Consider the following 25,612-nt stretch of genomic DNA (forward strand, 5'->3'; position numbering starts at 1 on the left):
TTCAAGCCCTCTGATTTCGTGTGTGTGTGTGTGTGTGTGTGTGTGTGTGTGTGTGTGTGATACCAGCACAATGCAGGGCACACAGTGAGGCCGCAATGAATTTAACACTTTCAAAGTCCAACTTATCTGCAGAAACAAGTGTTGTCGTCCCTTTCTTCTTGAGTCAGTGGCCTGATCGCAGGAGTGGAAAGCAAATCCTCCCTAACTGAAGCCGGCCCAGCTCCGGGACCTCCCTGCCTCCCTCCATGGGGCAGCGGGCAGAAGGCAGGGACCGCGGGCTGAGCGCAGCGCGGGCGGGAGGAGTGGGAAGCCCAGCCGGGCTCCTCCAGGACCGGCCGCCAGGGAGGGGCGGGGCGGGGCGGGGCGGAGGCGCCTCCAGCCCGTCCGCGGGGCAGCGCAGCCCGCAGCGCATTCCTGCGTCCTCCTCCCGCGCGCCGCGCTCCCTCCCCCAACAGCTGATTCATTGGCTCGGCCGCCCAGACTGCCTGGCGCCGGCCGCGTGACGTCACCCATTCACCGGGCCCGCCTCCCCCCTCCGCTGGCGCCGGCCGGGCGGTCGCCCTGACAACGCAGACGCCAGCCGGCACAATGACTTCCAGCTGGAGCGGCCAAGCCTGCCTGAGCGCTCTCTCGCTCGCGCTGAGTTTAAGATCTCGGGGTGGGTTTCTTTCTTTCTTCCCCCCCGCTCCCCTCTCTTTTTCCGGCTCCTGCGGGTTCCCCCCGCCGGGAAATGAACTCTCTCTAGTTTTCTAGGGCTTTGGTCCCAGTCTCTTGTGAAGCGCGCTTGTAAGGCGCCCTTCCTCTGTCGCTGGCTCCCGGGGCTCTGTGTTTTGCTGGGCAACATCCCACGCTGGGCTCGGCAGGCCTGCTGGCGGTTGGGTTCAGCCCTTACAGCGCTAACACCTGCAGAGTTGAGGCTGCTGCCAAAAGGCGTAAAGCAAAAGAGGAAAAATTCATTGCCATAATAGTGAAAATGGTAAACCTCAGCTGTCTTAGAGAAGAATGTCTGAGTAGGTGTTGATTACCTCCCACAATCACAAAACTTTCTTTAAAAGAATTTGCACCATCCCTCTTAAAACGCGGTGGTTCTTATTTTGTTTTTTACGACAGTTAGGAACTTAATGCTTCTAAATGGATAAATATTTCCAGAACAGAAAATAAATCTGGGAAATTGTGTTGTAAATTAGAATAGAGTGTGTGAGGATCATATTGGGACGGAGGGAGGAGGAATGGAAGGGGAGGGCAAAGGAGGGAGGAAAGGGAAAGGAAAAGGAGGAGGGTGAGGGGGAAAGAGAAGAAAGAGATGGTACAGTTTTGGAAGTTTCTTCCCAGTAGGGCAAATAATTCAGCACACAACACATTCCCACCCTCACTCCAACCGTATAAGAATCTTGAAGCCCTGAAGCGGGGGCTGGAGGAGGGGGGAGCAGACATTGCTGTTGACTAGAGTTGGGTGGGAGGTAATTCCTTATGCTTCATCTTAAATTTTTGCCAAATCTCTTGCTTCAAAACAGCTGCATTTTGGGATGTAAGTCCACAACTAGAACTAAGCGAAACCCACCCATGGATAGCATAAATCTGCATTGTTGAAGCTGCTCATCTGCAGGATCAATGAGCCCAGATGATGCAAACTCCCTTCCAGCTCTTGCAAAAATACCTCCAATAAAAACAAGCACTTTGGCCCCTTTCTACTAGTCCAGATTTCAGCATATTCTTTTGTGCTTTGTTATTTATTGTTTATAAATTTGGTCCTATCCTCGAACAGGTTTACAACCCTTTGAAGGCAGAGAAAGACTCTTCCCTAAACTTTAAATCTTCTGGCCCATCTGAATAGATGCACAGTGAGTATCAATTGATGATGGTACTAAGGAATAATTAATAATCATACAAGGTATTTAGTTGGTCAAGTTATCATTTATTGGCTCATAATAATCCTTGGCTTCTATGTTTTCAACACACTAGAATAGTTTTATACGAAGAGACCTTTCTAGGTAGTAGTTGATCATTAATAAAAGTAACTAATATATTAGGATACAGTTCATGGTCAAGATAGAAATATTTACTGTTCACATATTTCCCAGGGTTAATGCTGGTAGTAGTCAGCACTTTGTTAAAATAAACAAAACAAAACAAAAAAAACCTTGAATTCATTTTGTTACTTATAAAAAATGAGGACTCGGTGAAACATTAATTTTCTAAAATTGCTACATATTTAAGTGTGATTGTAATTGCTCCTTAGCATTTTAAAATTATAACATTGATACGAAATGCATTAGACTCCAAAGAACAGTCTATCAGGGTTGGCATTTTTATTTAAAATGCTCTATAACATAATGATGACTGATTATCCCATCCACATTGTTTAAATTCACATAAATGCCAGGTTTCAACATTAGGGTGAAAAAATACTCAAGAAACCTAAAACAGATTTGATTTGAATGTTTAGTTTTCCTCTTCTTTTCTACCTTTCACTACACTTGCAGGTATGCTACTCAGTAATGGTGTTGCTGGAGAAATCAGTGAGTCCAATTTCCCCCAACACTAGTGGGAGTAGCATGGATCTTATGATACCTTTAGAAAAGGAATTTTCTAAGACTTGCATAGGAGAGTGAATGGTTTTATTGGCGTGGGATTACATTTCTCGGATTTCTAAGTCCCATTGTCCTTAAGCCAGTCATGGAAAATACATAGCTGGGGCTCCAGCAGAATCAAATACAGGGCCAGTGTCCAGAGTGCCCATTCCATGGTGGTTTGAGTCCGGTACAGCATTAGGCTATTCACAGCCCATTTGTCCATTGTGTGGAGTCCACATGGATGTGGGCCAGGTGGGCAAGTGCAGAGAGTGCGAGCCCCTCGGGGGCTAGCAGCAAGAGACAGAGAGCCCAGAGAGCAAAAAGGGGCAAACTTCCTTTGTTCTGAGGTTAAGAATCTCTGATTTCTCACCCTTGCAGTGGCCACACCTGTTCTGGCCACTGACTTGCTCCCAGGTGTGACTAACAGATAGGCATCTTCCTACATCACCCAGACCTTACTGGGCATGTGTCTGTTGTCTAGGCCCTTTCCCCAGCAATGTGTGGGGAACAGACTTGGAGAATGTTAACTGCAGCTTTCTGGCAAAGCTGTGCAAATGGCATGCCTATATTATCTAATCTCCCCGTTGCTCCTTTCCTGTTAAATAATAACTTGGTTATTAATGGTACCAAGAGCACTAGCCGCCAGGGGTTTGGGACCCAAGCCGTACTTTAGAAATACCCTGTGAAATTTTTAAAAATGCAGTTGGCTAGGTTCCTTCCCTAGAGATTTATATTTACCTGGTCTGGGTGTGGCCAGGGCATCTTTTTTTCCTTTTTTTTAACTTTTTAATTTGAATTGTAGATTCACAGGAAGTTGCAAGCTAGTAGAAAGGTTCCATATATCCTTCACTTTGTATCCACTATTGGTTACATTATACATAACTATAGTACAATAAAATCAGGACACTGACATTGGTATAAAGTGTTCTTGTAATTCTGTCATCTTATCATCTATATATTTCTTGAAACCACTGCCACAATGAAGGCACAGAACGATTCCAGCACCACAAAGATCTTCCCTATGTAATCTCTTTATAGTCATCACCTCCCCCTCCACACACAACATCCTAAACCTTGGCAACCACTAATTTATTCTCCACTTCTATTTGTCATTTTGAGACTGTTATGTAAATTGCTTCTTCCAAGCTTGTAATCTCCTGATTGGCTTTTTTCACTTAGCATAATGCCCTTGAAATCCATACAAGTTGTTTCATGTATCAATAGTTTATTCCTTTTTGTTACTGAGGAGTATTTTATCCTATGAATGTACAACAATTTAATTATTCACCAATAGTAGGGCATGGTGGTTGGTTGTTTCCCTTTTGATGGCTATTACAAATAAAGCTGCCACAAACATTCCTGTACAGGTTTTTGTGTAGATATAAGTTTTTATTTCTCTGGATGAATGCTCAGGAGTGTGATTGCTAGCTCATATGGTTAGTATATGATTATTTTTTAGGAAACTGTCAAACTATTTTCTACTGTACTTGCTGTACTATTTTACTTTCCCAACAGCAATGCAGGAGTGAGCCAGTTTCTACCATTCTTGCCAAAATTTTTTTATTTTAATTGTTCTGATAGGTGTGTAGGGGTATCTCACCATGGTATTATTAATTTGCATTTTCCTCGTGATGTTGAACATCTTTTCGTGCCATTCACATATCCTCTTATTTGCCATCCATATATCCTCTTCAGTGAAATATCTCTTCATGTCTTTTGCCCATTTTCTTATTGGATAATTTTTTTGTTACTGTTGGGTTTTGAGTTCATATGAATTTTAGATATGAGTCCTTTATCAGACATGAGATTTGCAAGTAATTCACCCCAGTCTTTTCATCCTTTTAACAGGATATTTTGGAGAGCAAAGTTTTTAATTTTGACGAAGTCCAATTATTATCATTGGAGTGCCCTCTGAGTCCCCAGCTGTTACCGGTGGAAGTAGAATTCTTGGGGTGCTGCTGGGAAAATAATTTTGGGGGGCTCCCATGGGAGAATGAGGTTTTGTGGAAAGCTTTATTGATGATGTAAAATTAAGGGAGTTCTCCTCCAAGGTCTTATCACCCTCCATCCCGCCAAGCAAAAAGCCCCATCTTGTCTTCAGCGGGGCTAGGATTAAAGCCACTGCCCAGAGCCCCCATTCCATATTACAGCACAGCCCCATCCAGCTTCTGACCAGCTGCAGCCCACGTGTGGGGGGTCTGCATGGCCATGCGGCTGCTAAGGCCCTGGCAGGCTAGCACACAGGTGAGTGAGGGTTACCATGGAACAAGCCAGAAACAGGAGGGAGAGAGAGAGAGAGAGAGAGAGAGAGATAGAGATCTTTTGTCTGGGCATTATAACCAGGAGCTTAATTCATTAACCTTCAGGATTTCATGGGCTTGCAGTGGCTCTTCCCCTCTAGCCAGTTATCTTTTCCCCAGGTTTGACTGACAGGCAAGCACCTTTCCTATGCCGTGCCGACTTCAGTGTGCATGCACCATCTCCCCCTTTGCTTTCTTCTTATTATTAATATAAATAAACTAGCTAATTATAACAATAACATAATTGTTCCATTTTTGTCTTTTATGGATCAGTCTTTTGGTGTCATGTCTAAGAACTCTTTACCAAGTCCTAGGTTCTACAGATTTTCTCCTATATATTTTTTCTAAATGTTTTATAGTTTTATATTTAAGATTATGACCCATTTTAAGTTAATTTTTATATAAGTGTGGAGTTTAGAGCATAGGTTTTATTGCCTATGAATATCCCAATTTGTTGATAAAGACTGTTCTTCCTCCATTGAATTGCTTTTGTACCTTTGCAAGTATCATTTGGTAGTACTTGTGGGGGTCTATTTCTGGCTTCTCTGTTTTGTTCTGTTGATCTGTATATCCATCTCTCTACAAGTACCACACTGTCTTGGAAACTGTGACTATCAAATAAGCCTCGAAACTGAGTAGACTGATACTTCCAATATTTTTTATACATTTTTAAGTTATTCTAGTTCCATTCCATACAAATTTTGGAATAATCTTAATATCTAGTCACAATAAACCTTGCTGGGATTTTGATAGGAATTGTGTTAAAACTGAATATCAATTTGAGAAGATTGACATCTTTATTATGTATGAACATAGTATATATCTCCACTTATTTAGATCGTTACTTGATTTCTTTCATTTGCATTTTGTAGTTCTAGCATACAAGTTCTGAGCATGTTTAGTTAGACTTATAACCTAAGTGTTTCACTTTGTAGAGCAATTGCATGTGGTATTATATTTTATTTCTGTTTACATGTGCTCTCTGCTAGTATATAGAGAGATAGCTAATTTTTATATGTTGAGCTTGTATTCTGTGACCTTGATATACTCACTTATTTGTTCTTCCAGTATTATGTTGATTAACAATGATGAGATGGGACATTCTTACTTTGTTCCTGATATTAGAGGGAAAGCATTTGGTCTTTCATTATTAAGTATGACGTTACTTATAGATTTATTTATTTTTTTATCCATTTGAAGAAGTTCCCCTTATGCCTAGTTTTCTGAGAGTTTTTTTTTTTATCATGAATGGATATTGAATTTTGTCAAGTGCTTTTTCTGCATCAATTGATAGAATGATATGATTTTTCTTCCTAAGCCTGTTAATATGGTAGATTATATTGATTGATTTTTTAAATGTTGAACTAGCCTTGTATCCAGGAATAAACACCAGTAGATCATGATATCTTATCCTGTGCTGACATAGTGTTAAAATCTATGTGCTAAGATTTTGTTAAGGATTATTATTTTATATTTATAAGAGATATTAGACTGTAGTTTTTCTTTTTTCTTTCTGTATTCTCTTTGTCTGATTTTGATGTCAGGATAATATTGGCTTTCTGATATTAATGAAAAAGTGTTCCTCCCTCTTCTATTTTAGGGAAGAGAATATGTTAATTTTGGTGTTAATTTTTCTTTAAATGTTTGGTAGAATTCTATAGTAGAGATTAGAGATTTATTTTTCTGAAGTTTTATATTTATATATCTACTTTTCTTAATAGTTACAGGGCTACTGAAATATTTGAGTTGAAGTACCTTGTGATCTTTGAAGAATTGGTTCATTTTATCTAAGTTTTCAAATTTATGTGTTTGATATTTTCTTACTTTCCTTTGATGTCTGTAGGGTCTGTTGTGATATCAGATATTAAAGCTTCATTCCTAATATTATTAATTTGTGTATTCTCTCTTTTTTCTTTCAGTCTTGCTAGAGATTGGTCAATTTGATTGATGTTTTTTCAAAAAATCATCTTATGTTTTATGAATCTTCTTTACTTTTCTGTTTTCAATTTCATTGATTTCTACTCTTATATTTACAATTTCTCTCTGTTTTCACTGCATTCCAAAAATTTAATATGTTGTATTTTCATTCAGTTAAATGTATTTTTTAATCCCAGTCCTTTAATTTCGATTGAGATTTCCTCATTGACCCATGGATTATTTAGAAGTGTGTTATTTCGTTTCTAAGTGTTTATTTTCCTGTTATCTTTCTGCCCATGACTTCTGGTTTGATTTTTATTATGGTCAGAGAATGCACTGTCCAATTTAATTCTTTAAAATTCTCTGAGGTTTGTTTTATGGCTCTAGATCCTATGGTGTATGTTCTGTGTTTGCTTGAAAAGAGTGCTGCTGTTGTTGGGTAGAGTGTTCCATAAGTGTCAATTAGCATCTGCTAGGTGACGATGCTGTTGACTTCTTTAATATCTTTGCTGATTTTCTGTCCAGTTGTTCAAGCAATTATTGAGAGAAGAGGGTTGAAGTCCCTCTGTAATTGTGGATTTGTCTGTTTTTCCTTTCTTTTTTAAAAATATATTTTTATTGATTTCAGAGAGATCACTAAAAGGGAGAGAGGGAGAGAAAGATAGAAACATCAATGATGAGAGAGAATCATTGATCAGCTGCCTCCTGCAAGCCCCACACTGGGAATCAAGCTCGCAACCCAGGCATGTGCTCTGACGGAGAATTGAACCATGACCTCCTGGTTCCTAGGTTGACACTCAGCCACTGAGCCATGCCAGCAGGGCTGTTTTTCCTTTCAGTTGTAACAGTTTTGCTTCACATACCTTACAGCTCTGTTGGTTGGTTCATACTCATTTAAAATTGCTGTGTCTCACCCAGCCAGCATGGCTTAGTGGTTGAGCATCGATCTATAAACCAGGAGGTCCTAGGGCACATGCCTGGGTTTCAGGCTCAATCCCCAGTGTGGGTTGTGCAGGAGGCAGCCAATCAATGATTCTCTCTCATCATTGATGTTTCTGTCTCTCTCTCTCCCTTTCCCTTCCTCTCTGAAATCAATAAAAATACATTTCTCTTGACCTTTTTTAAAATGACTGGAACAACACACCTGGGAATGCCAAAAATAATGGGAAACTAAGCATTCAATATTACAAGATGGTTACAAATTTTTTTAAGAAAAAATTTGATTTGCTAATCTTTGCACTGTAACTGCAGAGCTACAAGGTAGAATAGACAGTAGAACCAGGGGCCTAAAAAGATTGCAGGCAAGTCAGAATTTCAGTAAATACCCAAAGTGCATCTCTTATCATTTATTACATAGCTCTGGGGCACTTAGGCACTATTATCAGTTGCATGAATCACCATGGCAATTGATGAATGTAAAAACTCAATATATATTCCCCCCCTGTAGTGTTTTAAAACTTCTGGTTCTGAAAAATACCTTTTGCCCTATCTCTCTGTCTCATTCTCTCTATCTCTCTCTCTCTCTCTCTCTCTCTCTCTCTCTCTCTCTCTGTTTTTCTACTAAATCTAGGCAGCAAGGAAGCATTCTTTCTTTTCTGTAATTTAAAAACTTTTTGTCAGGTTTAAATTACTTGGGGGGAAAATCTGAATATTGACTCCTGACAAAGCAGAAGTCCATAATCCATCCATTTTATAAACAGTTATGCCAACCAAATTCCTTTCATGTCTCCCTATTAGCATGTTCACATTCACTCCTAGGACTGTATCTCCAGAAGCGCGAGAGGGTATCTTAGCCGGTGGTCAGTTTTGCACTGTGATGAAGAAAACCTGTCAGATGTGAACTGGGGCCACCAGTCTCATAACAGACCCCTTACTAACATTAGACCAATGCTAAGAGTAAAGCAGAATGATAGGAAATGTTAATGATAAATTAACATATATGTAGATATACATGTATGTGTGTATTATATATACACATAAAACATAAGCAAATATAATATATGTGTATATATAATAAGTATATATATTTCCCATTTTGCCCTGTGTCCCCACCTCCACACACCTTCATGGTGTGCTCTCATTCATTTGCTACCAGCACTAGTTCACATTCATGTCCCTTCGACTCAGTGAGAGACTCCCAACCACTGGGCTTGGGCTGAGTAGAAAGTTCTCCTACAGCCATGCATTTAAAAAAAAGAAATAACCACACTCATTCTTCTCCTCAGTGACACTTTCTCAGCTCTGCTTCCTTGAAAACCAAGATGAGCCACACTCGCGCTGAGAAGTACGTGATGACCATGATTGATCTGTTCCACAAATACAGCAAACCTGATGACATGATTGACCAGCCGGGCCTGCTGATGTTGCTGAAGGAGAATTTCCCTAACTTCGTCAAGGACTGTGACAGACGGGGCAACAATTACTTGGCCCATGTCTTTGAGGAAAAGGATCAGAACGAGGATAAGAAGATCCAGTTTTCGGAGTTTCTGTGCTTGCTGGGGGACATAGCCATGGACTACCACAGGCAGAGCCACGGAGCCCCGCCCTGTTCTGGGGGAACACAGTGAGCGCGCCCAGCCCCAGGCTGCCAGAAACCACAAGAAATAAAGTGTCCCTTTTGCCCAGAAAAAAAAAAAAAAAAAAAGGAAGAAATAACCTTACAATCATTTGAAACAAAGCCAAGTATTACTTTTAAAAAGCTACCTGCTTTCAATTAAGCAGGAAATTATCTAAGAAGCCACTTAATTTGCTTTGGTCTGTAGTCCCACAACTGCTTTATGCTGAGTGGAGCATGAAATTAAATATGTAACAACTATTCTAATGGTAATGTTTCAGAATGCTAGCGTTGGAGAATCTTCGGTATTCTGAGGGGTAACAAATACAAAAACATACAAATCAAAGACTGGCTGCATTGGGTTTGAGAAAAACAAAAGCTATTATTAATGTCCTCTGTATTTGTATACATGGTTATATATGTTATATATTTTTAAAACTATTAAGTTTAAAAATGATTTTCTATTATACATACAGGAAGGGTAGTCATACATGTATGGAGAAATCTCTCTGACAATAAAATGCCCCCCTACCCCCACCCATGGAAAGTCTTACACTGTTTTCTTGGGTCCAACTGTAAAGTGGATTACTGAAGGATCTAGTAAAGGAGAAGGTCATAGTGAATTTTTAACATTTGTTGAATAAATGCTAATACTAATCCCTTGTTTGAGGTATTCATCTTTGTTAAGAGCCAAGAATACATACTGTTTGCAATGGAGAAAGTGTTTATGTAGACATATAAGGGCACTAGTTTATGCAGGAGATTTTAGAAGCATGACTAAAGTGACACTTCAATTCATACTTAACAATGTTGTAAATGCTAGATGGTTCTCAGAGACTCCTATTTATTTAAACATTTTTTACAACTTTGAAACTATTTTTATACTAGATAAATCTTTTCAAACACTAATCATATTACATGTAAACGTTTAAAAAATCTCTGTATAAATGCAGATAAAAGCATCCTTGTCCTTTTGTAGTTTGTATTCCAAACAAATCCTTTCCTTTCTTTCTTTTATTTTATTTTTTTTTAAAAAAAAAACTAGGTTAGACATCCTGCCAGGTTTACCAGGAAATTTTGACAAACAAATAGAAGAATTTGGGTATCTTTGTCCCCCATGTGTGAAGCAGGGCAAGGTTGAACTGAGGTAACTTGCAAGGTTCCAAAGTTACTCTGGCACTCATTAATTTTATGCTAAAGAAGCTTAAAATTCTAATTTCTATCATTGAATCTAATAAGACTTGATGATATTGTTAAAAATATTTCTAGTTTTATAAATTATTATCTACAAAAATTCTCCAAGAAGCTACAAAAAAAGATATTATGGCAATTTATGGACCTTTGCATGTTTTTCTAGGACAAATAGTTTCCCTTCTTCAGTTGTTCTTCAGCTTTTCTTGATCAGAGAAAGAGCATAGAGCTTAATCACATAGGATCCTTTTGCCAAAATCTGTGTGACCTGGAGAGAGATGTTTACCCTCTTTTTTAAAAAAATATATTTTTATTGATAGACATAGGCTTCCTTTACATAGGTTCCTTTACATAGGTGGGTACTGGATAGTTAACAGTCAACAATAACAATGAGAGGAGTTGTGGTCTCCACCCTGAGGGGTTTGAAAAAGGAAGTTCCCCTGAATTTCCAAAGGTACGTTATACGTTATCTAGATGTGGAAAGACAATAGACTCAATTAAGGTGAAAGTTGACCTTTGTCAGGGAAGCTTCTAGCCTAGGACATGACCACCCACCATAAACTGCTTTTAGTTTAAAAGTTTTAATTTCAGATTATCCTATGTGATTACTTTGGGTTTCTGAGTTTCTAAGTCAGCCACACAGGCCTCCTCTGAGCTTGTCAGGTTTAGTGTGTGGCTCCTTACCGTCCACAAGAGAGAGAGAGAGAGGAAGAGAGAGAGAGAGAGAGAGAGAGAGAGAGAGAGAGAGAGAGAGAGAGAGAGAGAGAGAAGAAGAAGAAGAAGAAGAAGAAGAAGAAGAAGAAGAAGAAGAAGAAGAAGAAGGGGAGGAGGAGGAGGAGGAGGAGGAGGCGGAGGAGGAGAAGGAGAAGAAAGAAGAAGAAGAAGAGGAAGAGGAAGAGGAAGAAGAAGAAGAAGAAGAAGAAGAAGAAGAAGAAGAAGAAGAAGAAGAAAGAAGAGGAAGAAGAAGAAGAAAGGGGAGGTGGAGGGGGAGGGGGGAAGAAGGAGGAAGGAGGAAGGAAGAAAGAAGAAGGAGAGAGATTTGTTCCATTTATTTATGCATTCTTGCATGTGCCTTGACCAGAGATCAACCGAAACCTTGGAATATTGGTGAGACAGTCAGTAATCCAGGACAAGTGGAACAGGGAAACTGAGACAGATAGATGAATAAACTGACAGTTATATTTTAGCTCCAGACCCAGAAAAACAGCAAAACCAGGTGGGCAATACCAGGACCAGCTTCGATTACTGATGACACCCTGCCCTGACACTAACCAATCAGTGGAGACCACGACCCTGGAGGAGCACAGCTATAAAACTGATTAATATTCTGTTGAAACCTTCCCCTGAGACCTCCCCTAAGATTCCCTCCTGTGAGAAAGAGATAAAACATCAAAACAGAGGACCCACTTATGCTCTTCCTCTGGGGAGCAGCCCCATCATTCCCTTTCCTCTCTTCTTCCGTCACTTTCCACCACAGGCCTGCATCTCCTTATCTCGAAGGGAACCCACCAGACTTGCAGCTTGGGGGGCAATGGGCAGCGGCAGCTCATGGCAGACTAGTCCCCTGAGCCTGATCCCAAGGCCCCCCTTTCTTTGACTTCCCAGAGAGCGAGGGCAGCCCAGCCCGGGCTCTCCTGTTGCTTCTTTATGCTACACCCTTTCTTCTTCCACTGTCCCCAGCTTTAGTAAACGTTCCCTCATAGTCGCCTGAACTGGTATTGTGAAATTTTTCCTGCACAAAGTCAAGAACCCACACATTACGAGCCAACCCTAGATAGACCTGCTCAGGGCCAGCTCTCCTTTCCTCGTAACATTGGGATGATGCTCTAACCAACTGAGCTACCCAGCCAGGGAAAAAGACAAATCTACACTAATAGAAGAGAAACATGGTAATTAGCGTACGACCCCTACCCTTCCCATTGGCTAATCAGCGTATCCTTATGCAAATTAACTGTCAGCCAAGATGGCGGCCAGCAGCCAGGCAGCTGGAGGCGAACATGAGGCTTGCTTGCTCCAGTGACTGCAGACTCCAATGTTCCCCGCCTGACTTGCTGGCCTCTGAGCTGCAACTCTAAGAAACTTTGTAACAAATATAGAAGCTAAACAAAACCCCAGAAACCAGCTTTCAGCCAGCCGGGATCTCAGAGCTGGAGTTATACATTGTTTCGATTATAGAACGCAATCAGCAGCGGAAGCCTCAGAGCTAGAGCCAGAGCTAAAGCTGGCCCAGAATAAAAAAAAAAAGAAGAAGAAAAAAAGGAGCGGTTGGGAGCTTCAGTCAACAACCGCCAGCCTGAAAGCAGCCCTCAGCCCCTCACCCAAACTGGCCAGGCACCCCAGTGGGGACCCCCACCCTGAAGAGTGTGTGACCAGCTGCAAACAGCCATCATCCCCTCATCCAGGCTGGCCAGGCACCCCAGTGGGGACCCCCACCCTGATCCAGGACACCCTTCAGGGCAAACCAGCCGGCCCCCAGGCCTCTATCCTATATAGTAAAAGGGTAATATGCCTCCCAGCACCGGGATCAGCGGAGCCGCGAGGCCTCCTGGCACCGGATCAGTGTGACAGGGGGCAGCACCCAAACCCCCTGATCACCCTGCAGCTCTGTGTGTGACAGGGTGCAGCGCCCCAACCCCCCCCCTCCCCACAGGCCAGCTCTGTGTGTGACAGGGTAGAGCCATAACCTCCCATCGGCCCTGCCCTGAGTGTGACAGTAGCGGCACACCAACCCCCTGATCGGCCCTGCTCTGTGGGTGATAGAGGGCGGTGCCCCAACCCCCTGATCTGCCCTACTCTGTGTGTGACAGGGGGCGGTGCCCTAACTCCCCTATCAGCCCTACTCTGTGCGTGACAGCGGGGAGCTCCCTAACCCCCTGATGGGCCCTGCTCTGTGCGTGACAGGGTACGGAGCCCCTACTCCCTGATTGGCCCTGCTCTGTGTGTGACAGAGTACGGAGCCCCAACCCCCCTGATGGGCCCTGCTCTGTGTGTGACAGGGTACGGAGCCCCAACCCCCCTGATGGGCCCTGCTCTGTGCATGACAGGGGGCAGTGCCCCAACCCCCTGATTGGCCCTGCTCTGTGCATGACAGGGGGTGGCATCACAACCTCCCAATCCCCCCTGCTCTGTGCATGACAGGGGGCGGTGCCCCAACTCCCCAATCAGCCCTGCTCTGAGCCCGACCAGGGGCTGCACCTAGGGATTGGGCCTGCCCTCTGCCACCAGGGAGCAGGCCTAAGCCAGCAGGTCGTTATCTCCTGAGGGGTCCCAGACTGCAAGAGGGCACAGGCCGGGCTGAGGGACCTCCCCTCTCCCCCCCAGTGCACAAATTTTTGTGCACCGGGCCTCTAGTTTAAAGATAAAAGTAAATGCCTTTCTATAGCTGGGGGTGTGATTTATTTATACACAAGGGGGTTTACTTTTCCAATTAATGAGTGGGGCTTTATGCATTAATGTCCATTAGTGTTAACGAACAATGCGTGTGTGGTTTAATAGATTGCTGTGCTAAACGCATGGTGCTCCCTGCTGATACCATTCTAGTAATATGGTTATTAACAGGAGAAGAGTAAAGGGGAAGACTAGATATAGGCACACCATTTATACAGCTTTGCCAAAAAGCTACATTTAACACTCTCCAAGTCTATCCCCTGCTAATTAATGGCAGGAGGGACCAGACAAAGTCAGTTTAGACACATGCCCAGTAAGGTCTGAGTGACTTGGGAAGGTACTTGCCTATCAATCAAACCTGAGAGTGAGTCAGTGGCCAGAATGGATGTGAACACTGCAAGCACGCAACATCGAAATATGTAAACTTCCAAAGGAAATGCGCGCTCTCTCTCTCTCTTTCACACACACACACGCACACACACACACACACACACACACACACACACACTCTTTTTTCTCAACTAGGGAGATATGTAGGGTGATAGGCAGCAAAAATTATTGGTATACTAGTGGCCCGGTGCATGAAATTCGTGCATGGAGTGGGGGTTCCCTCAGCCCAGCCTGCACCCTCTCCAATTGGGGATCCCTTGGGGGATGTCCAACTGCCGGTTTAGGACATCCCTCTTGCAATCTGGGGCTGCTGGCTCCTAACCACTCACCTGCCTGCCTGATCGCCCCTAACTGCCTCTGCCTGCCTGCCTGATTGCCCCTAACTGCCCTTTCCTGCTGGCCTGATCTCGCCCCCTACTGCCCTCCCCTGAAGACCCGGTTGCTCCCAATGGCCCTCCCCTGCTGGCCTGGTTGCCCCCAACTGCCCTCCCCTGCTGGCCTGATCTCACCCCCAGTGGCCCTTCCCTGCTGGCCTGATCTCGCCCCCAATGGCTCTCCCCTGCCAGCATGATCTTGCCCCAATGGCCCTCCTCTGCTGGCCAATTTGGTTCTGATTGGTTGGTTTCTATGCCAGTCAGCGTCAAAAGCTCTGCCTCCTAGGCAGCCATTGGCTCCTCACAGCACCCAGATTTGGTTTTGGTTGGTCAGTTCTTATGCCAGTCAGCATCAAAAGCTTCACCTCCTAGACAGCCATTGGTTCTTCATAGCCCCCACACTTGGTTCTGATTGGTCAGTTCCTATGCCAGTCAGCATCTCTGGGCCTACCAATGGGGTCTGATCAGAAAGGTGGGGCTGATCAGCAGCTCCGGTGGAGGCCTAGAGAGAAATGGAGGCATGGCTGCTGGCCAGACTGGGAGAGAAAGAAAGAGGCAAGTGCTGATCAAAAGCTGCCATAGAGGCAACAGATCAGTCTCTGCTTCTCTCTTCAGGCCTCTCTCTGGCCCTGATTCTCATCCCCCTCAGCAGTCAGTGTTGGGGCACCATGCCTGCAGCTGAAGCAGTCAGCGCTGGGTTGCCTGACTGCAGGACTGACTTCCGGTTGGTTGAGCCTCAGTCATGACAGGTCATTACGGCCCAAGGTTTTTATATATTAGGATTCTATACACATCTTTTATGTGTATGCCTGCAACTGCTTAAACTGCATTTCTAGAAGACAGTTATGATGCCAGTGCCAGCTTCTTAATGTAAAGTTACTACCAGTGTTTGAATGCTGGCCTTTCCCTACTTAGCAAAGTCTATGCACACAGCGAGAATGAGCTAAAGTTCCTGAAAGGAAATTCTCTTGGGAAGTCACAAAAACAGTACATTATTTTAGGAAAAAATGAGAATGAATCACTAGTTTTTTTATCTAACATTCTATAGTTAGAAAAACCTAGGTTTAGTTCTCTGCTGTCTATAGTATGCTCCATTATGACTTAGTTTTGCTTATTTGTAAAACAGGTACAGGAATATCTGCCTCTTTGCAACTAATAGGAATCTCTATATATAAAAGCCTAAGCGACCATTGTGACCAGATGACCAGCCGGTAGCTATGACACCCACTGAGCACCAAGGGGCAGACACTCAATGCAGGAGCTGCCCCCTGGTGATTAGTGCACTCCCACAGCCAACCTCTTGCAGTCCCTTCCCCTGGCTGGCCTGCCCTGATCGACCCTGATTGGCCCCAATCGCTGGCCAGGCTGAGGGACCCTACCCATGCACGAATTTGTGCACTGGGCCTCTAGTATTGTATAAGATGAATGAAATATTGTAATGTTTAAAAGAATAGTATTTTTAACAAAGACATGCACTATGAAATATCACTAATCAACACCATTAAAATGATTGCATAAATCATAAAAAGAATATCTTGTTCAAAAGGCCCTCTGAGTAAATGTTAGTCTAGAGCAGCAGTTTACAACTTGGATGCCACAACACACTGGTGTGCCATAAGAATTTTTAAAACAGACAATACCTGTTTTAAAAGGGGTCAGAGACACTGATATATTTTCCCTTAAGATTGTCAAATAAAAAAAAAAATGACAAGAGCCAACACAATGATAGCCATCCTGTGTAAATGCATCAAAATTATACCTATACTAGAGGCCCAGTGCATGAAATTTGTGCACAGGAGGGGGGGTACCCTCAGCCCAGTCTGCACCCTCTCCAATCTGGGACTCCTAGCCTTGCTGTTATAGAAGCCTGTGGGCTGTGGGGGAGGGACTGAGAGGTGCTCCATGCACTTCCTGGTGACCATTCATTTGGTCGTTTTGGTCATTACGGATATTGGCCTTTTATTATATAGGGATAGTACACAAACAAAAAAGTATCGCGTATAGCTGAAATTTTTCACAAAACATATGTATCCCTGTAATGCATTCAGATCAAGAACTAAACTATTTATTATCAGCACTTAGTTTTACATTTAGGTCTTTGACACATCCTGAGATTTTAAAAAAATAAGGTGTAAGGTAGGAGTCAAGGATCATCCCCCCCCATATGTTTATTTAATAATTTTACTACATTTATTGAAAACATTTTCCTTTTCTAAATTAAAGGAATGCAGAATATTTACCAAAATCAATTTGACTCCATACATATGGGTCTTTTTCTGCACTCTGTTCTGTCTTAATGGTGTCCTTTGATGAACGTATATTCTGGATGGTAATATATATGTTAAAATACATAAACATAGCTTTACTAGAGGCCCGGTGCACAAAAATTTGTGCACGGGAGGGGGGGGGCCCCCAGCCCAGTCTGTGCCCTCTCGCAGTCTGGGACCCCTCGGGAGATAACGACCTGCTGGCTTAGGCCTGCTTCCGGGTGGCAGAGGGCAGGCCCAATCCCTAGGTGCAGCCCCTGGTCAGACTCAGAGCACGGCCGATTGGGGAGTTGGGGCGCCACCCCATCATGCACAGAGCAGGGCGGATCGGGAGGTTGCGATGCCACCCTCAGTCACGCTCAGGGTAGGGCCGATTGGGGGGTTGGGGCACCGCCCCCTGTCACACTCAAGGCAGGGTCGATGGGGAGGTTGTGGCGCCACCCCTTGTCATGCACAGAGCAGGGCCGATCAGGGGGTTGAGGAGCTCCCCGCTGTCACTCACAAAGTAGGGCTGATAGGGGAGTTGGGACACCGCCCTCTGTCACACACAGAGCAGGGTGGATAAGGGGGTTGGGGTGCTGCACCCTGTCACACTCAGGGCAGGGCCAATGGGGAGGTTATGGCTCTACCCTGTCACACACAGAGCAGGGCCCGTGGGGAGCAGGGGTTGGGGCGCCGCACCCTGTCACACACAGAGCCGCAGGGCAATCAGGGGATTGGGGAGCTCCCCCCTATCAGGCACAGAGCAGGGCTGATCAGGGCGTTGGGGTGCCTTCCCCTGTCACGAACAGAGCAAGGTGGATAGGGAGGCTGTGTCACACACAGAGCCGCAGGGCGCAGGGCGATCAGGGGGTTTGGGCTCTGCTCCCTGTCACGCTGATCCTGGTGCCAGGAGGCATATTACCCTTTTACTATATAGGATAGAGGCCTGGTGCACGGGTGGGAGCCGGCTGGTTTGCCCTGAAGGGTGTCCTGGATCAGGGTGGGGGTCCCCACTGGGGTGCCTGGCCAGTCTGGGTGAGGGGCTGAGGGCTGTTTTCCGGAAGCAAGTGACTGAAGCTCCCAACCGCTCCTTGTTTTCTTTTTCTTTTTTTTTTATTCTGGGCCAGCTTTAGCTCTGAGGCCTCGCTGCTGAAAACATCGATACAATGTTTCGGTCCGCCTGGGTTTCAGTCCAGCTGGTTTCTGGAGTTTTGTTTATTTTCTTATTTGCAACATAGTACATAGTTGCTTAGAGTTGTAGCTCAGAGGCTGGCAAGTGAGGCGGGGAACTTTGGAGTCCACAGCAAGCAAGCCTCATGTTCGCTTCCAGCTGCCTGGCTGCCGGCCGCCATCTTGGCTGACAGTTAATTTGCATATACTCACTGATTAGCCAATGAAAAGGGTAGCGGTCGTACGCTAATTACCATGTTTCTTTTTTATTAGTGTAGATAGTTAGAGGTTATTGGCCCTATTAATGAGATTTTTGCTTACTCCAAGGTCATGAAGATATTCTCATGTATTTTCTTCCAAAAGCTTTTTTTAAAACTTTACCTTTCACATTTAGATCTACAGCCTCTCTGGGACAGATTTTTACATGTGTATGTTATGAGGTAAGAACAAAGATTTACTTTTTGTTCATGCCTTATCCATTGACCTAAAACCATTTGTAGAAAAGTCTATCATTTCCCCCACTGCATTGCAGTGAGTAGCTCCTTTGTCATAAGTCAAATGACCCCACATTTTATGTTTTTAGTTTCTGGACTCTGTCCTGTTCTCTTGATCAATATTACTCTATTTTTATGACAATCTATACTGTCTTAATGAACATAGCTTTATAATAAGTCTTGACATCTGGAGTGTGTCCAGCTTTCTTCTTGTTCAGGATTGTTGAGATGATTTTTAGCTTTTAACACTTCCACATAAATATCACATTTCATTTATCAGTTTCAACGCATATACAAAAATCTGCTAGAGATTTCATTAGAATTGTATCCACCTATTGTTAAATTGGGGAGCATTGTTAGCTCCACAGTATTGAGCCTTTTGATTCATGAACATGGTAACCTTCCATTTGTGTTTAAGCACATCTCTTCATATAATTTTGTAGTTTTCCACACAGACATCATGCAAGTTTTTTTAGGTTTATGCCTAGCATTGGATTTTTGAAATATGTATGATGATGTTTTCATGTGTTAACTTGACTAGACTATAGTCCCTCATACACTGGTCTAGCTCTTCAATCAAATACTACTCTGGGTCTTGCTGTGAAGGTGTTTTGCATATATAATTAGTCACTCTCATCACTTTGGCTTCAGTAAGGAAGATTGCCCTGGATAACCTGGGTGGACCTGACTGAACGAGCTGGAAGGCCTCAGAATCAGGGCTGAGGTTTTCTTTATAGTGAGAAGGAATTCTGTCGGTGGATAACAGCGTTGGCCCCAGCCCATGGAGTTTCCTTTCGCTCACGATCCTTCCTGACTGCCCAGCCTACGGATGGGATGTTGGGATTGCTTAGTCACCCCCACAACTGTAAGCCAAATTCCTGTAACAATTACTTAGCTACCTAGTTAGCTATCATCCAACTATTTATCTATCTATCATCTATCTACTACTGGTTCTACTTTTCTGACCCAAATTCAGATTTTGCTACTGGAAGTGGTTCTAGAAGAACAGAATCTTAAGGATGATTTCTCTGAATTGTTGCCAGGCAACCCATGGAATGGATTATATAGCAAAATAAATACTCTTTTTTTTGTGTGCCTTTGGATGCCCCTACTCAAATACCATTACCTCAGAGATACTAAAAGATTTTAACCAAGGTCACTAGATAGCAGAGGGCAGGGTCAGGATTCAAATCCAGATCTATCAGACTAAGGTCTTAACAGCTATGCCATGCTGCCTTCCCAAAAGGCACTGGAGATTTCATTAGATAGAAATTAATGTTTTAATGCTCATACCCTATGTAACACTACATGTCTAAGCAAATGACTTTTTCTCATTTTGGTAGTCTTGATTATATGATTTGGGGGGATGTTGGATAATGGGGAGAAATATAGTGGGATCAACCAGCATTTTCTGATAAGGTTTGGAATATTTGGTTCTCTTCAGATCTTCATCTACTCCTTTCTTAGTGTCTTGTTTTCACTTTTCTGATGTCAAAGAGCATATTAATTGGCTCATATTCAAATGCCAAAGAAACTTAAAAGCCAGAGAGAATGCATTTAAAAACAATTTGCTTGCTGTTCCAGCAGAATAATATTTATGAGTCTTCTCTTCTTAGAAGGCAGGATGAGCACTAGCTGCTCTAATGGACTTGATTTCCTTGGTCAGCACGGGCAGAAAGTATTTGCATAGAGATTTGCAGAAACAATACCTGCTGCATTTTAATTTTTATAGAGATTGAAAGAATGTGTGAGCTGAATGCACCCCATGTGAACTTCACAGCCCTAATCTCCAAGGGAACCAGGAACTTAATGATGCCTCAGCCAACTCTGAGCAAATACACCCAGAGCAGACTGAGTCGGACCAGGCAAGTGGAGCACAGAGCTCAGTCCCCTGGAGAACTGTTATCTCTCTAATTCTACAGTGTGGGGTTTGGAGAGTCTGTTAGGGGAAAAAACAGCCTAAGGAAAAAAGAGGGAGCAAGAAATGGCAAAACTTTGAGTTCAACAGAAATTAAAGGTAAAATGTGTGGAGTAGAGAAAGAACCAAAGATGTGGCCAGGAGGGCTCAGGAAGAGCGACAGCTTGACTCTGCTTCTCTGTATGGCAACAGAAAGATTTCTGCTCTTTCACTGTGCCTTAGACATCAACCTGGGGTACGTTCTTGGGAGAAACATTTAAATAATTAATGCACTTTGTTTTGCTGACCTTGGACTTTGCAGAAGGCTGAGCGCATTTGTATTTTCATATCTCACACGAATCCAGCGAGATGGAGTTATGTCTATTTCCCAGACAAGCCGTGTTCAACGACTTGTCTGAGATCCCCCAGGAGCCTGAGAGTTACAGCTCTGTATACTTCTTAAGTAGTGTCTTGAAGAAATAATGACCCTTATATATTTCCAAAATCTATTTTGGGAGTCTCTTCATTTATCTGATTTCAAACAACATTTTGAAGTAGGCAAGGCAAGTGTTATGATGGTAAATGTGCTTCGATGAGGAAACTGAGGCTTAAAGAGGTGAGTGACACCAAGATTCAGCCATGGAAGGCAGAAGCCTGGGGCCACCTCCATCTTTTTCCTTCTGTGCTGTGACCTTCACCTCCTTGCTCTTAACATAGTTCCTCTCCCGGGAAATGTCTACCTGTAACTCCAACCCCTGAGCTACATATGGCTTCACCAGGAGAATGGAGGGAATCCCCTACCCTACAAGCTTTTGGGAGGAGGCACAAGGTCACTGCAGCCAAAGCTGAACCTGGGCTGGTACCTGCGGGGCTCACTTCAGCCTGGAGCTGCTAGAAAAGGAGCTTGCAGGATGCTCACAAGCTCAGAAAAAGAGACTCTCTTCCCACTGGACAAGAAAAACTGATTTGCAAATACTACATATTTGGTAGGTGTGTCCCACAGATTCACCAGGTGAAAGTAATCTAGCCATCATTCTTTGGTTCAGCCATTTCTCAGTTTGAGAGGCCCCCTGTCTCCTTCATTAACAAAGCCATCCGCTAAACAGTCTGCTGTTATATAAAATATCCACCGCATTTTGCTCTACCAATAGGCTACTGAGATGTAATAATAGCTGTCGTTGATTGAGCGCTTACAAAGAGAGGAAATGCTCTAATTACAATGCTTTACTAAAACCTCTGGGGTCGTTACAAAATCACAAAAGGGAAAATGAGCCTGGGCCAGGTAGATGGAGGTGCCTGGAGTTACCTACTTAGCCATGAGCCGGACAGGGCCTGGGAGTGCCATGTAGTATTGTGCACGTTTGACTTTTCTTAATTCCATGTACTTTTTGTCAGGGCAGGAAGGAAGGTCATGTTATACTGTACTTGTCGCCCTCCTAAAGATGCTACTGTTGAACCTTCTCAGGGAAGGAGCTGAGTCCTGTTTCCTTCTATTGACCACCTGAGCAGGCACCGTGCCCTTTATTGTTACCTCACACCCGAGGCTCTCCCAAGCTTATTAGACTGCATCCTAAGGTGAGGAAAGTTCTTTTTAAGCATTAGTGCTTAATGGACTTCAGCTCAAAGCAACTGAAACACTTACAATGTGCCTAGCACTGTCTGGGCCCTGGGAAAATGAAAGCAAATTAAAGCTGACCCTATCTTCTAGGAGCTTTTAGCTTTGGAGAAAACATTACATTCAAATGAAGTAGATAGACATTTTTATTTTTAATTTTTATTTTTTTTACACAATAGAATATTTTATTTATTTATTTTTTCCCCTTTATTGTGTCCTTTTCCCCCCAATGTCCCCTCATCCCCCCAATCCTGCCCTCACCCTCACCCTAGTGACAATAAATAGAATAAATAATGCAAATAATAGATATTTGAAATAATTTGACAAAATGTGCTGTGTAATGTAGAGCAATGATCATTCAGAAAAAAGATGACAAGTAGGATTTGAATAGTACCAAGGAATATTTGATAGCAACATTTACCCTGGTATTAATGATAACCTTGAAAGTTAATTTGTTCCATGAAAGACACGTTTAAAAAGTGTTTACATTGTCACGTAAATATTTTCGATATAGATTTAGAGAGGGGTAGTCAAGGAAGTCAATCATACAATTTAATAAATTCTGATAAAGTCAGATGAAAAATATCATTTCCAAATGTAAGTATTCCATGAACTAATGTAAAACATTACTCTTTAGAATAGTTATTGGTAAATACCAAGAATTCATGCGGAGAAAAAGGAGCCCTCGGGCACTGCTGGTGGGAATGCAGACTAGTGCAGTCACTGTGGAGAACAGTATGGAGTTTCTCAAAAAACTAAAAATGGAACTCCCATTTGACCCAGTGATCCCACTTCAAGGAATATATCCCAAGAAACTAGAAACACCAATCAGAAAGGATATATGCACCCCTATGTTCATATCAGCAAAATTCACCATAGCTAAGATTTGGAAACAGCCTAAGTGCCCATCAGTAGATGAGTGGATTAAAAAACTGTGGTACATCTACACAATGGAATACTATGCTGCAGTAAAAAAGAAGGAGTTCTTACCATTTGCAACAGCATGGATGGAACTGGAGAGCATTATGCTAAGTGAAATAAGCCAGTCAGAGAAAGATAAATATCACATGATCTCACTCATTTATGGAATATAATGAACAACATAAACTGATGAACAAAAACAGATCCAGAGACAGAGAAGCATCGATCAGACCAGCAAACCTAAGAGGGAGGGTGAAGGTAAGGGGGAGAGATCAACCAAAGGACTTGTATGCAACCAATGGACATAGACAATAGGGGGGTGAGGGCATGAGTGGGGGGGGGGGTCGGGGAGGTAATGGGGGGGGGGGTAAGGACACATATGTAATACCTTAATCAATAAATTAAAAAAAGAATTCACCAAATGTTAGATATGTATGATCTCTTTGCTGAAGTGTCTATCTGCTGGAAAAAATCCACCAAAAGAAGCACTAAAATATGTTATATAATGCATACTGTTCTGTGATTGAATTAGATTCCATACAGTATATTACCTTTTCCATTTTGTATTTTTGTCAATACAAGTAGAGTGTCTTTGGAGGGATGCATAGTTTTGTAGGCCAGCTCAATAACTATACCCCCTCAGGTAATTACCGGTAGTTACTTCACAAATTCACACATTTAAAAAAGAACAGCTATCCTTTTAAGCAATTAAAAATGTTTTCTAAGTACTTGTTTATATTCAAAGTCTGTTATCTTGCATGAACATTCTCCAAAAACATGTACCAGGCATTTTTCTTATATTTTCGGTTGTCAATCTGAAATGTACTTAAAATTTCCCACAGCATCAGTTTTCTTTGTAAGCTTTTGCAACACATTTCATATGCTTTGATAACAGACAATGTCTTGTTCTGCAATTACTTTTAAGAAAATGACTTCTGTGGTTTTGTATCTTTAACTCATATTAAAAATACACTAATAAGCCTGTCACAGGAACTATCTGTGTGTCAAACTGAGTGTAGCATTTGAAAAATTCATTTGCGTTGAGAAAGGTGTCATTCCTGAGCACTGCTGACGTTAAGTTGTTGAATTACCTGACCAGGTAACAATCTCAGTAATGGTTGTTTTGCTCAAATGACTTGCATTTTGTGGAATCTGAGTTACTTGGAGGTCAGACCATCACTTGCAAGGTGAGGAGACATTTTTGAAAAGTTTCTCAATACCATGAAAAACATGAATGGAATAGGTAGACATAGTGGAGTGGAACAAATTGTCTATCAGGACAAATTTGCTAGCAGCCCGTTCCCTAGAAAGGCATCCATGTGTGTGATTTTCATTCCTTTCTGTATACTTAAAGCCAATATTATGAAAGGAGTGATTCTCATAAAAATTTGGAAATTACATATGTTAGTGCTTCTAGTTTTAAATTGTTTTTTAGTTTTCAATTACAATTGACATATAACATTATATTAGTTTCAGGTGTACGCCCCAGTGATGGGACATTATATAGCTTACTAAGTGATCATCCCACTAAATCTCATCCCCATCTGACACCATGCATATTGACTATATTCCTTATGCTGTACTTTACATCTCCATGACTATTCCATAACAACCAATTTGTACTTTTTAATCCCTTAGTGCTTCTTTTGTTGGATTCTTTTCCAGCAGATAGAAGCTACCAGTTTATTGAGATTTTATCCTGTAATTTGTTTAGAACGTATTTTCAGGTACATATTCTTTTTGTGGATCAGACATTGGAGATTACAAGGCACTTAAATTATTATATTCTGATTATCAAAATTCAAGCCCTTGAAATAGGATAGTGAGCTAATAATGTATTCCACATTCCAGCATCTCATTTGGTGATCAATGTAATCAGAATCAGTGATGATAACCTAACTATATTACTTGTCAAAATAAACTTATTAAAAATACATTAGTACTAAATGAAATCTTGTATTGATTTGTCATTTGTTTTATTAATAGAAAACTTTACACCTGCTCTCAAATCATCTAATCAAAAAAAATACCTGTTTCCCAGACAGATTGAAGTTCAATGATTAGTACAATTCCTCTGTGTGCATGGGAGAGAGGATACTAGCTCATCAGCATGCACCATTGGCATGCTTACTTTCAGAAAAACAAAGAGGAGAGCAGCTATGGAAATCAATTGATATTCCCGCACAGGTTGGAGTTGATATGCAAATGGATAAACACAGTGTTTCCATTCTGAGCAAGCTACATAGAATAATGCCAGCAGGGGTTTGATACTGTATTTCCTTCTGTTTTAGCTCTGTTGTCATTTCAGAAGCTGTGAGACTAGGAATCTCTAAGAGAGACATTAAGGGACTCAAAACCCCAGTAGAGAACTATGTAACAATCAGCAATCATACAAACAACAACAACAACAACAGAGCATGTAACAATACAAGCAATACAAGGAAGTATTACAAAATGGCTTTACAAATTCGGGAGGATATTAGTTTAGTATGACTTCGCTATATCATGAGTAATATAATGCTTACAGATATTTTTAAATAGTGTATAAATTGAACTGATCTGGAGCTAGTTAGGTAATAG

The 25,612-nt window shown here is 42.3% G+C and overlaps 1 protein-coding gene across 1 annotated transcript; it reads left to right on the plus strand.

Annotated features, from left to right (window-relative positions):
• The first annotated feature begins 570 nt into the window (after positions 1 to 570).
• Positions 571 to 10,001, plus strand: LOC139001915 (protein S100-A7-like). The gene is made up of 3 exons (XM_070403420.1): positions 571 to 658; positions 1,766 to 1,841; positions 9,016 to 10,001. The coding sequence occupies exon 3, from the start codon at positions 9,052 to 9,054 to the stop codon at positions 9,355 to 9,357; it is 306 nt and encodes a 101-aa protein (XP_070259521.1). The 5' UTR covers positions 571 to 658; positions 1,766 to 1,841; positions 9,016 to 9,051; the 3' UTR covers positions 9,358 to 10,001.
• Positions 10,002 to 25,612: the final 15,611 nt, after the last annotated feature.

This window comes from Myotis yumanensis, unplaced genomic scaffold, assembly GCF_028538775.1.
Source record: "Myotis yumanensis isolate MYYU_CA2020_CCGP unplaced genomic scaffold, mMyoYum1.0.hap1 SCAF_2, whole genome shotgun sequence".
In the NCBI taxonomy this organism is placed as follows: domain Eukaryota; kingdom Metazoa; phylum Chordata; class Mammalia; order Chiroptera; family Vespertilionidae; genus Myotis; species Myotis yumanensis.

Bases quoted from the DNA above. Each gene is read 5' to 3' on its own strand.
- LOC139001915 (XM_070403420.1), top strand. From the start codon at position 9,052: ATGAGCCACACTCGCGCTGAGAAGTACGTGATGACCATGATTGATCTG.